The sequence below is a fragment of the Tachypleus tridentatus genome, chromosome 2 (genome assembly GCF_004210375.1).
Source record: "Tachypleus tridentatus isolate NWPU-2018 chromosome 2, ASM421037v1, whole genome shotgun sequence".
Taxonomy (NCBI): Eukaryota; Metazoa; Arthropoda; class Merostomata; order Xiphosura; family Limulidae; genus Tachypleus; species Tachypleus tridentatus.
In genome coordinates, this window is record NC_134826.1 from 70,163,303 (window position 1) to 70,178,954 (window position 15,652).

At 35.0% G+C, this 15,652-nt stretch overlaps 1 protein-coding gene and 1 long non-coding RNA gene across 12 annotated transcripts in view; one reads left to right on the top strand and one right to left on the bottom strand.

The window, feature by feature from the left end:
- Positions 1 to 11,908, top strand: part of LOC143244169 (uncharacterized) — a 54,377-nt gene extending 42,469 nt beyond the window's left edge. The window contains exon 2 of the long non-coding RNA XR_013024934.1: positions 9,809 to 11,908. This is a non-coding gene — a long non-coding RNA (uncharacterized LOC143244169). The remainder of the gene's footprint in view (positions 1 to 9,808) is intronic.
- Positions 1 to 15,652, bottom strand: part of LOC143244168 (uncharacterized) — a 136,679-nt gene that overhangs the window by 92,165 nt on the left and 28,862 nt on the right. Inside the window, exon 1 of one of the 11 annotated variants that reach the window (XM_076488355.1) lies at positions 14,519 to 15,029. The exons of the other annotated variants lie outside the window; for them this stretch is intronic. Within the exon in view, the coding sequence (XP_076344470.1) occupies positions 14,519 to 14,552 (34 nt within the window). The 5' untranslated portion in view covers positions 14,553 to 15,029. Of the gene's footprint in view, positions 1 to 14,518; positions 15,030 to 15,652 lie in introns of those variants that run through there. 11 annotated transcript variants of the gene reach the window in all.

Consider the following 15,652-nt stretch of genomic DNA (forward strand, 5'->3'; position numbering starts at 1 on the left):
TTCAAAGCATGCCGTCCTCGTAGAACTCCATATTTAAAGCCTGTTCATTTAGAAGCACGATTGAGGTATGCAAGAAAGCATGTAGATAAACGCTTTACCTATTGGAAGAGTATTCTTTGGCCAGACGAGACTAAAATCGAGCTTTTCGGCCACAATGATGTTCGCAATATTTTTCGTAAGAAGTGGGAATGAAATCTTCCAAAGAACACCGTCCCTACAGTTAAACACGGAGGTGGCTCGATCATGCTATGGGGTTCCTTCAGCTCTTCTGGTGTAAGCAGCCTTCACCGCGTCAACGGAATCATGAAAAAAAAAGAGTACGTTGATATATTATGTACTTATATCAAGAATGATACTCGGAACTTGCGGCTTGGGCGTCGTTGGATCTTCCAGTACGACAATGACCCTAAGCACACATCAAAATATGTGCAATCCTGGTTGCAGAGGAACCATATAAGCGTTCTGGAGTGGCCATCGCAGTCACCCGATCTCAACTCAATTGAAAAGGTTTGGCATGAGTTGAAGACCAGGGTTCATCAGCATCATCCGAAAAACTTGCAAGAGTTGGAGGCCTTCTGTAAAGAACAATGGAAGAAAATACCAGTCGAGTACTGTCAAACGATCATGGAGGGCTATGAGGAGAGATTGCGCCAAGTAATTCATCTGAAAGGCTACACAACTGACCATTAAAGTAAACGCACGAACACTTTCTGCCCCTCCTATGTTTGGTTATTTGTTTATAAACAGTTTATTTGTCGTTTAATTTACATAACAATTTATGTAGATGTGTGTTAGTATAATATGTATAATATACTGTACTTTCATTATCCTAATCGTGATACTTTTTAAGTTATGAGGAAAAAACTACGCACGACGCAGGGGTACGAACACTTTCTGTCGTAACTGTGCAACTTATTAAAGATTTATCGTCCGATAAGGTAACATTTGTATAGGTTGTGGATAAGCTCCCGATTAGGTAACTTCTTGTGAAGTTTCTGGATGATCTCCTAATTAGATACCTTTCATAAAGTTTGTGGATAATCTCCTGATAACTTTATTGAAGTTTGTGAATAACCTCCTGATTAGATAACTTTTTGTAAAGTTTGTGGATAATCTCCTGATAACTTTATTGAAGTTTGTGAATAACCTCCTGATTAGATAACTTTTTGTAAAGTTTGTGGATAATCTCCTGATAACTTTATTGAAGTTTGTGAATAACCTCCTGATTAGATAACTTTTTGTAAAGTTTGTGGATAATCTCCTGATAACTTTATTGAAGTTTGTGAATAACCTCCTGATTAGATAACTTTTTGTAAAGTTTGTGGATAATCTCCTGATAACTTTATTGAAGTTTATGAATAACCTTCTGATTAGATAACTTTTTGTAAAGTTTGTGGATAATCTCCTGATAACTTTATTGAAGTTTGTGAATAACTTCCTGATTAGATAACTGTGTATGTTGGTTATGGATAATCTCCTGATTAGATAGCTTTATGTGAAGTTTATGGACAATTTCCGATAATCTTTTGAGAAGTTTGTGGATAATCACCTGATTGGATAACTTTATGTGAAGTTTTGGATAATCTCCAAATTAAAAAACTTTTTGTAAAGTTTGTGGGTAACCTCCTGATTGGATAATTTTGTGAAGTTTGTGGATAATCTCCTGATTAGATAACTTTTGTAAAGTTTGTGGATAATCTCCTGATAACTTTATTGAAGTTTATGAATAACCTCCTGATTAAATAACTGTGTATGTTGGTTGTGGATAATCTCCTGATTAGATAACTTTATGTAAAGTTTGTGAATAATCTCCTGATTAGATAACTTCATATGAAGTTTATGGATAATCTCCTGATTAGATAACTTCATATGAAGTTTATGGATAATCTCCTGACAACTTTATGTGAAGTTTGTGGATAATCTCCTGATAACCTTATGTGAAGTTTGTGGATAATCTCCTGATTAGAAAATTTTTGGAAAGTTTGTGGCTAATCTCCTGATTAGAAATTTTTTTGTAAAGTTTGTGGATAATCTCCTGATTAGATACCTTTTATAAAGTTTATAGATTATATCCTGATTAGATAACTTTTTGTAAAGTTTGTGGATAATCTCCTGATAACTTTATTGAAGTTTGTGAATAACTTCCTGATTAGATAACTGTGTATGTTGGTTATGGATAATCTCCTGATTAGATAACTTTATGTGGTGTTTGTGGATAATCTCCTGATTTGATAATTTATGTGAAGTTTATGGACAATTTCCGATAATCTTTTGAGAAGTTTGTGGATAATCACCTGATTGGATAACTTAAAGTAAAGTTTTGGATAACCTCCAAATTAAAAAAACTTTTTGTGAAGTTTGTGAATAATCTTCTGGTTAGATAACTTTGTGTTGTTTGTGGATAATCTCCTGATTAGATAATTTTGTGAAGTTTGTGGATAATCTCCTGATTAGATAACTTTATGGACAATTTTCTGATAATCTTTTGAGAAGTTTGTGGATAATCTCCTGACAACTTTATGTGTTGTTTGTGGAAAATCTCATGATTAGATAATTTTTGTAAAGTTTGTGAATAATCTTCTGATTAGATAACTTTGTGTTGTTTGTGGATAATCTCCTGATTAGATAGCTTTATGGACAATTTTCTGATAATCTTTTGAGAAGTTTGTGGATAATCTCCTGATTAGAAAATTTTTTTGTAAAGTTTGTGGCTAATCTCCTGATTAGATAACTTTGTGTTCTTTGTGGATAACCTCCTGTTTGGATAATTTTATGAAGTTTGTGGATAATCTCCTGATTAGATAACTTTTTGTAAAGTTTGTGAATAATCTCCTAATAACTTTACTGAAGTTTATGAATAACCTCCTGATTAGATAACTGTGTATGTTGGTTGTGGATAATCTCCTGATTAGAAATTTTTTGTAAAGTTTGTGGATTATATCCTGATTAGATAACTTTTGTACAGTTTGTGGATAATCTCCTGATAACTTTATTGAAGTTTGTGAATAACTTCCTGATTAGATAACTTTATGTGCTGTTTGTGGATAATCACCCGATTGGATAACTTTATGTGAAGTTTTGGATAATCTCCAAATTAAAAAACTTTTTGTAAAGTTTGTGGGTACTCTCCTGATTGGATAACTTTATGTGAAGTTTTGGATAATCTCCAAATTAAAAAACTTTTTGTAAAGTTTGTGGATAATCTCCTGATTAGATAACTTTTTGTAAAGTTTGTGGATAATCTCCTGATTAGATACCTTTTATAAAGTTTGTGGATTATATCCTGATTAGATAACTTTTGTAAAGTTTGTGGATAATCTCCTGATAACTTTATTGAAGTTTGTGAATAACTTCCTGATTAGATAACTGTGTATGTTGGTTATGGATAATCTCCTGATTAGATAACTTTATGTGAAGTTTGTGGATAATCTCCAAATTAAATAACTTTTTGTAAAGTTTGTGGGTAATCTCCTGATTGGATAACTTTGTGTTGTTTGTGGATAATCTCATGATTATATAATTTTGTGAAGTTTGTGGATAATCTCCTGATTAGATAACTTTTCGTAAAGTCTGTGAATAATCTCCTGATCCGGTAACTTTGCGTTGTTTGTGGATAATTTCCTGATTAGATAACTTTTTGTAAAGTTTGTGGATAATCTCCTGACAACTTTATGTGAAGTTTGTGGATAATCTCCAAATTAAATAACTTTTTGTAAAGTTTGTGGGTAATCTCCTGATTGGATAAGTTTAAGTGTTGTTTGTGGATAATCTCATGATTAGATAATTTTTGTGAAGTTTGTGAATAATCTTTTGATTAGAAAATTTTTCTAAAGTTTGTGGATAATCTCCTGATAACCTTATGTGAAGTTTGTGGATAATCTCCTGATTAGAAAATTTTTGTAAAGTTTGTGGCTAATCTCCTGATTAGAAAAATTTTGTAAAGTTTGTGGGTAATCTCCTGATTGGATAACTTTGTGTTGTTTGTGGATAATCTCCTGATTAGATAACTTTTCGTAAAGTCTCTGAATAATCTCCTGATCAGGTAACTTTGCGTTATTTGTGGATAATTTCCTGATTAGATACCTTTTATAAAGTTTGTGGATAATCTCCTGATTAGATAACTGTATATGTTGGTTATGGATAATCTCCTGATTAGATAACTTTATGTGCTGTTTGTGGATAATCTCCTGATTGGATAACTTTATGTGAAGTTTGTGGGTAATCTCCTGATTGGATAACTTTATGTGTTGTTTGTGGATAATCTCACGATTAGATAATTTTTGTGAAGTTTGTGAATAATCTTCTGATTAGATAACTTTGTGTTGTTTGTGGATAATCTCATGATTAGATAATTTTTGTGAAGTTTGTAAATAATCTTTTGATTAGATAACTTTGTGTTGTTTGTGGATAATCTCCTGATTAGAAAATGTTTTATAAAGTTTGTGGATAATCTCCTGATTAGATAACTTTATGTGTTGTTTGTGGATAACCTCCTGATTGGATAACGTTGTGAAATTTGTGGATAATCTCCTGATTATATAACGTTTCGTAAAGTCTGTGAATAATCTCCTGATCAGGTAACTTTGCGTTGTTTGTGGATAATTTCCTGATTAGATACCTCTTATAAAGTTTGTGAATAATCTCCTGATAATTTTATTGAAGTTTATGAATAACCTCCTGATTAGACAACTGTGTATGTTGATTGTGGATAATCTCCTGATTAGATAACTTTATGTGCTGTTTGTGGATAATCTCCTGATTGGATAACTTTATGTGAAGTTTGTGGATAATCTCCTGACAACTTTATGTGAAGTTTGTGGATAATCTCCAAATTAAATAACTTTTTGTAAAGTTTGTGGGTAATCTCCTGATTGGATAACCTTATGTGCTGTTTGTGGATAATCTCATGATTAGATGATTTTTGTGAAGTTTGTGAATAATCTTCTGATTAGATAACTTCACGTGAAGTTTATGGATAATCTCATGATTAAATAACTTTGTGTTTGGTTGTGGATAATCTTTCCATTAGACAACAAGTCTATAAGAGATTAAATATCTTAGGACCTTTTTAACCTTGTTAATTTTGTTTTAATTGTTTTCAACCACTACTGATAATGTCCGAGTTATATTAATGATTGATGCGTTAAGCCACCATCTTGTAAGTCACTCATTAAACAACTGTCTTTGTTAGTCATTCATTAAGGCACTATTTTTCTGAGTCATTCGTTTCTACTACCTTTTTCTACACTATCACTACAGATTTATAACTAATCACGTAAGTTAGAAATGTTTGTTGATTGTAATATATAACACTGTTTTTGTTTTTTTTTCCATTTCCTCATACACGTGAAAAAAATAACAAACAAAACTTTACTAACAAGTTCTGTCCTCCGTTCAAATAATTCAAGAAACATATTACTTATTACCAGAAGTTTGTTCTTCAAAAACTAGTAATATTCGCTTCTTTTTTAATGATCCTAGAGTTACACGTAAGATACTGAAAAAAGTATGAAAACCTTGAAATTCCTTTGAGGTCACAGACAGTCAAGAAATTTGATACGTCCAATTTATTTAAGCTAAAATATTTTTATCTCGAATCTTCAATATGGTGAAGGAATGATAAATAAATAAGCCTGTTTTTTAGAGCAAGGCTACATTGGGCTATCTGCACCTGGGAAAATCAAACATCGAATTTTAGCATTGTAAGTCTGTAGACTTACTGCTGTACCACCGGTGAACGAAAGAAAGAAGAAAAAATAAATTAATTAAATGCTATATGTAAAAGCTATCGAGAGATGGCGCCAGAAGAAGTTATTTCTAATCTATTTTAGGATCTAGAATTCTAGAACGAATACACCTTAATTTCACATAAAATAATATAATTCTTATGCAATAAAACGAATTATGTATCAAGTCATCCCATAAGTAATGCCTGAAAATTTAATACAAAAAGTGCATCATCATTTCTTTCTTTCTTTGTAAAAGGCTTTAATAACTAAAATATGTAGTAGGACGTGTATAAAATTGTTCAGACAAATAAAAGAAACTGACCCAATTCCACTTTTTCAGATCATTTATCAAATCCTTATGAAGATTGATATGTTTGAGGAGCAGATTAGGCACAAAAGGCTTAATGAGTTTTAAAAGGGCAATAATACACAGAAACTACACGAAACATTCAGGTTGTTTATGGTATGGAGTCTCAATAAATTAAATGTAGAAGGTGGTTTCAGAAGTTCAGATCAGGTGAGTACAGCTTAAGTGATGCGTCACATTTAGGTTGACCTGTTGAGTTTAATCATGACTTGCAGCTGGCTGCATTTGATAAAGATTGTGCTGTAACATTTGAAGAACTAACGCAGAAGTTTAATTCAACGCATTCAACAGTTCACCGTCATCTGCAACAGCTTGGAAAGGTATCACAACATGGAAAATTGGTCTCCAAGGATTTGACAGAAGCCAATCTTAGAGCAAGAGTGAACATTTGCACTTCTCTGCACTCTCGTGAACGTAACTCACCTTTTTTGAACAGGTCAGTGACTGGAAATGAAAAATGGATATGTTATAAAAATGTTAAGGCCGCAGACAATGACTCAGTGCAGTTAAACTGACTAAAGCACAGCCCAAAATGGACCTCCACCTTTAGCAACTCTTGTTAAGTGTTTGGTGGGACATTGTTGTTGTGATTCACTTCGAATTGCTGCCACTCAATGTAACGATTATATCAGACTTCTATTGTCAACAGTTAGAGTGCTTCAATGTTACACTGAAAGACAAGAGGCATGCTTTGATCAATCATAAAGGTGTTGTGTTACACCAGGATAATGCACGGCCCCATACAGCAAGGATCACATCTGCAAAGATTGAACAGTTAGACTGGGAAAAACTTCCACATCTTCCTTATTCCACAGACCTTGTCCCATCTGATTATTATCTATTCCGAAGTTTGCAGAACTATCTTGATGGAAAATAGCTTGGAAAACAAGAAGATGTCAAAACTACCCTCTCTACATTCTTTTCCTCCAAATCCCAAGGATTTTTAGCAGTGGCATTCAGAAGCTTGTGAATCGTTGGCAGGAAGTAATTATAATAATGGAACATACTGATTAAACAACATTAAAAGCGTTTGAAATCTTTTCTCTTTCTCTGAACCCAAAATCGGACATTACTTAAGGGATGGTCTGATAATAGGAACTGATCAGGGATAGTTTCTACATTGCTATACTTTTCTGCAAATTTGTCAAATATTAACCGGTACAGCGAGTTTGCCTCAAAATACATTTCCATCGGAAAGGAATTACGGCACTGGTTTGATCTGGATTTTGTTGAGCACCTAGGTACACAATGGGCTATTTTTGCTCCACTCATCAGTGGTACATAACCCACTTTTTAATATTGCAATCATGTGGATTTACCGCTGAACCACCGGGAATGGGGATACTGTAGACATGAATCATGAACTATTATGAAGTCATCAGTTAGTGACGTAATCAAGTACAGGGACAAGGGAAAAGTATGACAGATTTGTTTTTATTTCCGTCAAAATTGTGGTAGAAGTTTCATTACTTGCGAGGGCGCTGAACTCCTGAAACATGTAACATGAGGAAAAGTTTTTTACCGAATTTTGTAATTGTATAAAAGAAGCTTAGGACTTCGTGGAAGCGCTTGTAAACATTCTGCACACTCTATCACTCAGGCGTAAGTACAGGGGACATTCTGCACACTCTATCACTCAGGCGTAAGTACAGGGGACATTTTGCACACTCTATCACTCAGGCGTGAGTACAGGGGACATTCTGCACACTCTATCACTCAGGCGTAAGTACAGTGGACAAAGAGAAGTATTTAGAGGGTTAATTATCCCTTTAAGAAAAGAAAAACTGAGCGAGAGAGAAAAATACTTTAAGCAACGTGGCACGTTGCTCATGACTCACGTGGAAAGTGAAATTTTCAGTTCAGTTCATGAAACTATATTTTTTTTCAGATTTATAACGTTGATCTCATAAAAATAAATCATAGACACTATTTATATCACTAAACCTGTGAATAAAGTTTGATATAGATTGTATTTCACAAATTAAAGTACATTACTTCAACAGAAACACAAACAACAGTACATTAACAGAAACACACTGCAGTACATTACAATAATAGAAACACATACTACAATCCATTAATTTGAAAGATACACATACTATAGTACTTTACTCTAACAGATACACATACTACACTACATTATTCTAACAGAAATAGACTGCAGTACGTTACTCTAACAGAAATAGACTACAGTACGTTACTCCAACAGAAATAGACTACAGTACGTTACTCCAACAGAAACAGACTACAGTACGTTACTCTAACAGAAACAGACTACAGTACGTTACTCTAACAGAAACAGACTACAGTACGTTACTCTAACAGAAACAGACTACAGTACGTTATTCTAACAGAAACAGACTACAGTACGTTATTCTAACAGAAACAGACTACAGTACGTTACTCTAACAGAAACAGACTACAGTAAGTTACTCTAACAGAAACAGACTACAGTACGTTACTCTAACAGAAACACACTACAGTACGTTACTCTAACAGAAACACACTACAGTACGTTACTCTAACAGAAACAGACTACAGTAAGTTACTCTAACAGAAATAGACTGCAGTACATTACTCTAACAGAAACAGACTACAGTAAGTTACTCTAACAGAAACAGACTACAGTACGTTACTCTAACAGAAACAGACTACAGTAAGTTACTCTAACAGAAACAGACTACAGTACGTTACTCTAACAGAAACAGACTACAGTAAGTTACTCTAACAGAAACAGACTGCAGTACGTTACTCTAACAGAAACAGACTACAGTAAGTTACTCTAACAGAAACAGACTACAGTAAGTTACTCTAACAGAAAGGCAAACTACAGTACATTAATCTAATAGAATCAGACTTCAGTACGTTACTCTAACAGAAACACATACTGCAGTACATTACTCTAGCAAACAAAGATCAACGTGTATTATGTTGAGACACAGTACAAAATTACATCAATCTATCATTTACAATGCTTTAAAATACACATAGTAAACTACATCAACCAAACAGACACACTACAAATTATACAGGTCCAATAGACACAATCTCGGTATTATTTTTCCTTACGAAGCCTTAAAAGATTTTTTCCTAGAGGCCACACCCACTTTGTGTCGCTCACCTTGGAACCTCATGGGAAAGGACACATAAAAAACACCTTTTACATGGTTCTTCCCCATCCTCCAATGAGAAACATGTTTTATAAAATACAGTAGTTTTTGAAAACTTTCAGCTATTAAAAGCTAGTAGTGTATATATATATATATTTAATTTTATAATAGATATATTAATGACAGGTGAAGACAAACTGTATTAAACGGCCACGTTAATGCACACAGTTACGACAGAAAGTGTTCGTACCCCTGCGTCCCGAGTAGTTTTTGCTCATAACTTAAAAAGTATCACGATTAGGCTAATAGACGTATATTTAATATAATTATAGTTATATTAAAATATAAACAGTTTATTTGTCGTTTAATTTACATATTTATAATACACCATACGTCTTCACTTACAATCATACCTTATTATTTGTTATTCCCTGTTGATTCATGTGTTGGCACCAAATCCTTTGAAACATCAGAACGCTATATTAACAACAATAACAAAAATCACCAATCTTGAGGCCGAACATAATTGAGATTCAGATTGTGTATAAGTTACGCTACACCGGTCGAGACTCAAACTCCCAATCGTTTTTTTTTCTTTTCAGCTCTCTACTGAGACGAAAGAACCGACGATAACGAAAGAGTTGAGGCATGAGTCGCAAGGTCAGCACAAAGTTTCAAAGTATGCCAGCCGTCCTCGAAACTCCCGCCGTTTCGTTTACCGTACAGTTTTTATATACGTACCTCTCTGAGTGACACTCAACGAATACACAGAAGGAACTCAGCCGAGTTTAACTTAAGCAGTAAATGTGTTACACATAACTGGTTCCCACAACCTTGAAAAAAGATTACAAGCTATCTCTCACAGAGTCGCCAGACGAGGGCGCAATAGTTATTCGGTTCATAATCCAAGATTCTCATCAAAACAGTCCTCAAGTTTCACCCCAATGAACTAATTCTTAGTTGATATTATTTCAATTCAAACGAAGTTTAGAAATCCTTGTTTTTTATATGCATCATATTTCTTGCGTACATTTTACACTAATCTCATGTCGGACCTCTAGCGTTTTAAAAATGAAGTACATAAACACAAGTTACGTTCTCCAAGTACCCGAAATTGACTTGTATGAGAAATGCAGGAACAAGCCGGCTATACTATTATATCTGGTTACTTTTCCACACTCACAGATACACACACCTGTGGTGTGTTTCCTGCGATTTAGCAAAATATTGAAACGTAAAGAAATGTATCTCCGTAATTGTTCACACCGAACCTTATATATTAATATAATTATCCGATGACTTTATATTGCTTCGAAATTTTGGATTCTCAAGAGTTCAAAATAAGTTCGTCTCGTAACAAGACGCCTGCACATTAGACTATAACATTAAATCGCTTAAATGTTAAAACTATGTAAACATGTACGACAGAACTTTTATCTACTGAAAGTAGGGGACAGAAATATAATTGGTTATTTACAGAACACTGAAATAATACTTTTCCATTAAAAACATTTTTGAGTCAGATTTTTAGTTCAAGCTCTTACACTGGCTAGATAAGATTATTCGTGGGCCCAGACATAGCCCGCGGGTAGCATTGCCACCATGCAGACTTAGCAAATAACACATCGGCCAAAATTTATAAAAAATATCCAAGTAGACATTAAAGTGAATAAAAAGGCGTAACTTTAAATAAGTATATGTATTACACCCAACAGCTGGCATCCTGCAGTTATATCAGCCCCAAAATATTACACCTCACAACCTATATCCAAAAGTAATGTCAACACAACAAAATTACACATAACACCCTACATGCTAGAGTAATGACAACAAAACAATATTACACCTCACAGCCTACATGCTAGAGTAACGTCAACACCACAATATTACACCTCACAGCCTACATGCTAGAGTAACGTCAACACCACAATATTACACCTCACAGCCTACATGCTAGAGTAACGTCAACACCACAATATTACACCTCACAGCCTACATGCTAGAGTAATGTCAACACCACAATATTACACCTCAGAGCCTATATGCTAGAGTAATATCAACACTACAATATTATACCTCACTGTGTAATAGAGTAATATCAACACTACAGTATTACACACGAGTTAAACACTTGATTACACACTAGTCTTATACTTAAGAACAACTAAGTGTAATTTAAATGTTCAATTTCTGGATTTTTAAAAAAATATATGAACATTTTATTACGGAAAATGTAAACTATATCAATACATATACATTTGTAAAAACTGTAAAAAACAACATTTTACGACATATGTTATTTAGAAAGATATTTTTCCACCTACGTTCTAATTAACACAATCAACAAAAAGTCTACAAATTGTGTTAACGATGAAGCCTATAGTTTAAAAGTTCTGTTAAGAAAGGAAGAAAAATCTACACATTCAATGTTGATTTGAAATCTACAATTTGTGTCGAGTGAGAGTAAAACAGTAGAGAAATTCGATAGATGATAGAAAGTGTTGATTTAGAATCTACAGTTTGTGGGACGGTAAAGAAATTGACTTAAATGTCTTCCTATAAAAGGTTTAACAGTTTGTTTTGTGTGATCACTAAGTATGGTTAAAGGTTTAACAGTTTGTTTTGTGTGATCACTAAGTATGGTTAAAGGTTTAACAGTTTGTTTTGTGTGATCACTAAGTATGGTTAAAGGTTTAACAGTTTGTTTCAGTTTGTTTCGTGTGATCACTAAGTATAGTTAAAGGTTTAACAGTTTGTTTCGTGTGATCACTAAGTATGGTTAAAGGTTTAACAGTTTGTTTCGTGTGATCACTAAGTATGGTTAAAGGTTTAACAGTTTGTTTCGTGTGATCACTAAGTATGGTTAAAGGTTTAACAGTTTGTTTCGTGTGATCACTAAGTATGCTACTTATAGACTTTATAGTTAGACGACTGTCAGTTGAAATGTAATGTACAACTAGTCCAGTCCTCGTTCTAGTTGAATTTTTTGCCAAAGTAAAGTTTTTTCTTGCTCGTGTACAATATGAACTTGATGGAAAACCTCTCGTGCTCCACACCACTGCACGTAACACCATAGCTAGAGGGAAAAACTGTAACAAGTTAAAGATCTTAGTTTAGTTATATTTCCACCTTAATGAAGCCAGTTGCCATAATAAGTTCCTGTTACATGACGTTAAGGCTCGAAAATCAATAAGATCTTTTTAAAAAAGGAATCTGTTAAAACATAACTTTTATTTACTTAAAAATAAGTAAATAGTAGCGGTTTGGTTTATATTTGAATTTCGCGCAAAGCTACACCAGGGCTATCTGCGCTAGCTGCCCCTAATTTAGCAGTGTAAAACTAGAGGGAAGGCAGCTAGTCATCACCACTCACTGCCAACTCTTGAACTACTCTTTTACGAATGAATAGTGGGATTGATGTCACATTATAATGCCACCACGGCTGAAAGGGTGAATATGTTTGGTGTGACGGGATTCGAATGCGCGACCATCGGATGACGAGTCGAGTACCTTAACCACCTGGCCATGGCGGGGTCTAACAGTAACGGGATAAAATTCTTCAACTGTTCAGTGAAAACAGGAAAACGAATTTTTCTTCACTGAGAACTGCTTCTTTAGTAAACTTGAGACCAGAGATTAGACATTTATAGTCTGTTTGAATTGGAACCGGGCGTGATACACTACATGGCCAAAAGTATATGGACACCCGACCATCACACCCATATGTGCTTGTTGAACATGTCATTCCAAAACCATGGGCATTAATATGGAGTTAGGAATCCCTTTACTACTATAACAGCCTCCACTACTCTGGGAAGACTTTTCACTAAATTTTGGAACATGGCTGCGGGGATTCGTTCCTATTCAGCCACAAGAGCATTAATGAGGTCATGCACTGATGTCGGAGGAGAAGGCCTGGCTCGCAGTCGGCATTTCAATTCATTCCAAAGGTGTTCGATGGGGTTGAGGTCAGGACTGTGTGCAGGCCAGTCAAGTTCTCCACACCAACCTAGGCAAACCATGTCTTTATGGACCTCGATTTGTGCATGGGGGCGTCATCATGCTGAAACAAAAATGAGCCTTCCCCAAACTGTTGCTACAAAGTTGGAAGCACAGAATTCTCTAGAATGTCATTGTATGCTGTAGCATTAAGATTTCGTTTCATTGAAATTAAAGAGTTTAGCCCAAACCATAAAAAACAGCCCCAGACCATTATTCCTCCTCCACAAAACTTTACAGTTGGCACTATGCATTCAGGTAGATAGCATTCTCCTAGCATCCGTCAGACTCCCAAATAGTGAAGCGTGATTCATCATCCCAGAGAACACGTTTCCGCTGTTTCAGAGTCCGTTGGCGGTGTGCTTTATACCACTCCAGCCGAAGCTTGACATTACGCATGGTGATCTTAGGCTTGTGTGCGGCTGCTCGACCATGGAAACCCATTTCATGAAGCTCCCGACGAACAGTTCTTGTGCTGACGTTGCTTCCAGAGACAGGTTGGAAATCGGTAGTAAGTGCTGCAAGTGTGGACAGACAATTTTACGCGCTTTAGCACTCAGTGGTCCCGTTCTGTGAGCTTAGCTTGTGTGGTCTACCGCTTCGTAGCTGAGCTGTTGCTTCTAGATGTTTCCACTTCATAATAACAGCACTTACAGTTGACCGAAGCACTTCTAGCGGGGCAGAAATTTCACGAACTGACTTACTGGGAAGGTGACATCCTATGACAGTGCCATGTTGAAAGTCACTGAGCTCTTCAATACGACCCATTCTACTACCAATGTTTGTCTTCGGAGATTACATGGCTGTATGCTTAATTCTGTGCGCCTGTTAGCAATGGATGTGGACGAAATAGCTGAACCCACTAATTAAAAGGGGTGTCCACATACTTTTGGCCATATAGTATACATGATGACTAGTGTGCCCCAATGTAATCCAAGGGTTCATGGTTTTCATCCCATCACAAATGTTTCATAAACGTATACCTCCTACTTTGGGGGCCGTGGGTGCTCTAGAAAGGGGGGAGAATAAATCCCATTCTTCGGTAAGACTGACGGTGGGTGCTGTTGAATAGCTATATCTTACCTCAAGTTTATCAGTTCACAGTCAAGAACGGCAGGTAGCGCTACGAAAACATTCTAAATGGACAAACAAGATTGGTAAATGGATTAAACATACAAGTCAGAAGTTTTTCCTTCAATATAATTTAAAGTTTCGTCTACTTTAACTATGATAACTCATTAGTTTTTTCTTCTATAAATATTAGTGACTTTATCAATCTGGTTTTGAATCTCAGACTTACAGATACTTCTTACCTGTAGATTGATGTGTAGCAATTGTCAATGCCATCGTGTGAGCGATTATTTCCTTCTGGTTACATTTAATTAAATACCGTCATGAAATTACAATCTCACAGTTAAACTTAGAGAAAGAACGTTATGAAATGTATCACCAGGTGTTGGAGAAAATATTTCGGTAATCGGAAAGTATCTGATATTAATATCAAGAGAGAATTAACAAATGTAAATTAACATAAGTAGCGAATACCTGAATTTAATTTAACCGTTATGGAATGATATATCCAATAAAACAGACACGAGTTTTCGAGGAAAAAACACCTTACGTACAGTCGTTGAAATGTTAACCCAGATTGTCAAAACTCAAACTTTGTTCTAACGTTAAAAATGGCGTGGCGGAGACCAACAAGTTTTCTATTGGTGTTCGGTGTTATGACGTCATAGAAAGGTGCAAGTTACAATATACCGCGAATTAGTTTGAGAGAGCTTGAAATTCCCACCTCTCCGTTAGAGCGAGCTTGCCCAATAGAAATCACCAAAGATTTCCATATTTTCGCCAGAGAGCGCTTACACAGCAGAAACCATCACCTGTGTTACATTTGAAACTGCACCTTGGCGCCAATGGTATTTGGTCCAACCTATCGAGAGAAGTCCACCTAGCAAGAGTCCAGTGTGATGCTAAAGCTCTTTAGATTAGAGCATTTTAAATATCAAATGGACTTATTTAAGCATCAGCTGTATATTTGTTGATCCTACATTTCTTTGTGAGCAAAAACCTTTCTTGATTTTATGTTTTTGTTTACCCCAGAAGAAGAAAGACGTTATATCCACAAAGTGTTTAATAGTTACTTTGTTCTATTATCTGATAAACATAATGGAAAGACGAAGATATCACTTTATTAACATTACATATACATTTATTTTTGTATATGGCTTAATCCGGGAAGTGAACATATGACTGGACAGATTCCGTTTTTGGTAAGATCTGGTAAACGCAGAGATGCCAACCGTTACGATTTGAGCGTAATCATTACGATTTTGGTGAATACATTACGACTTTACGCTCATACAGACAAATATTACGACTTGTTGCAACTCCCAAAATATTATATATTATATAGGCCATTACAATAAAGTGATAAATTGTTCCCC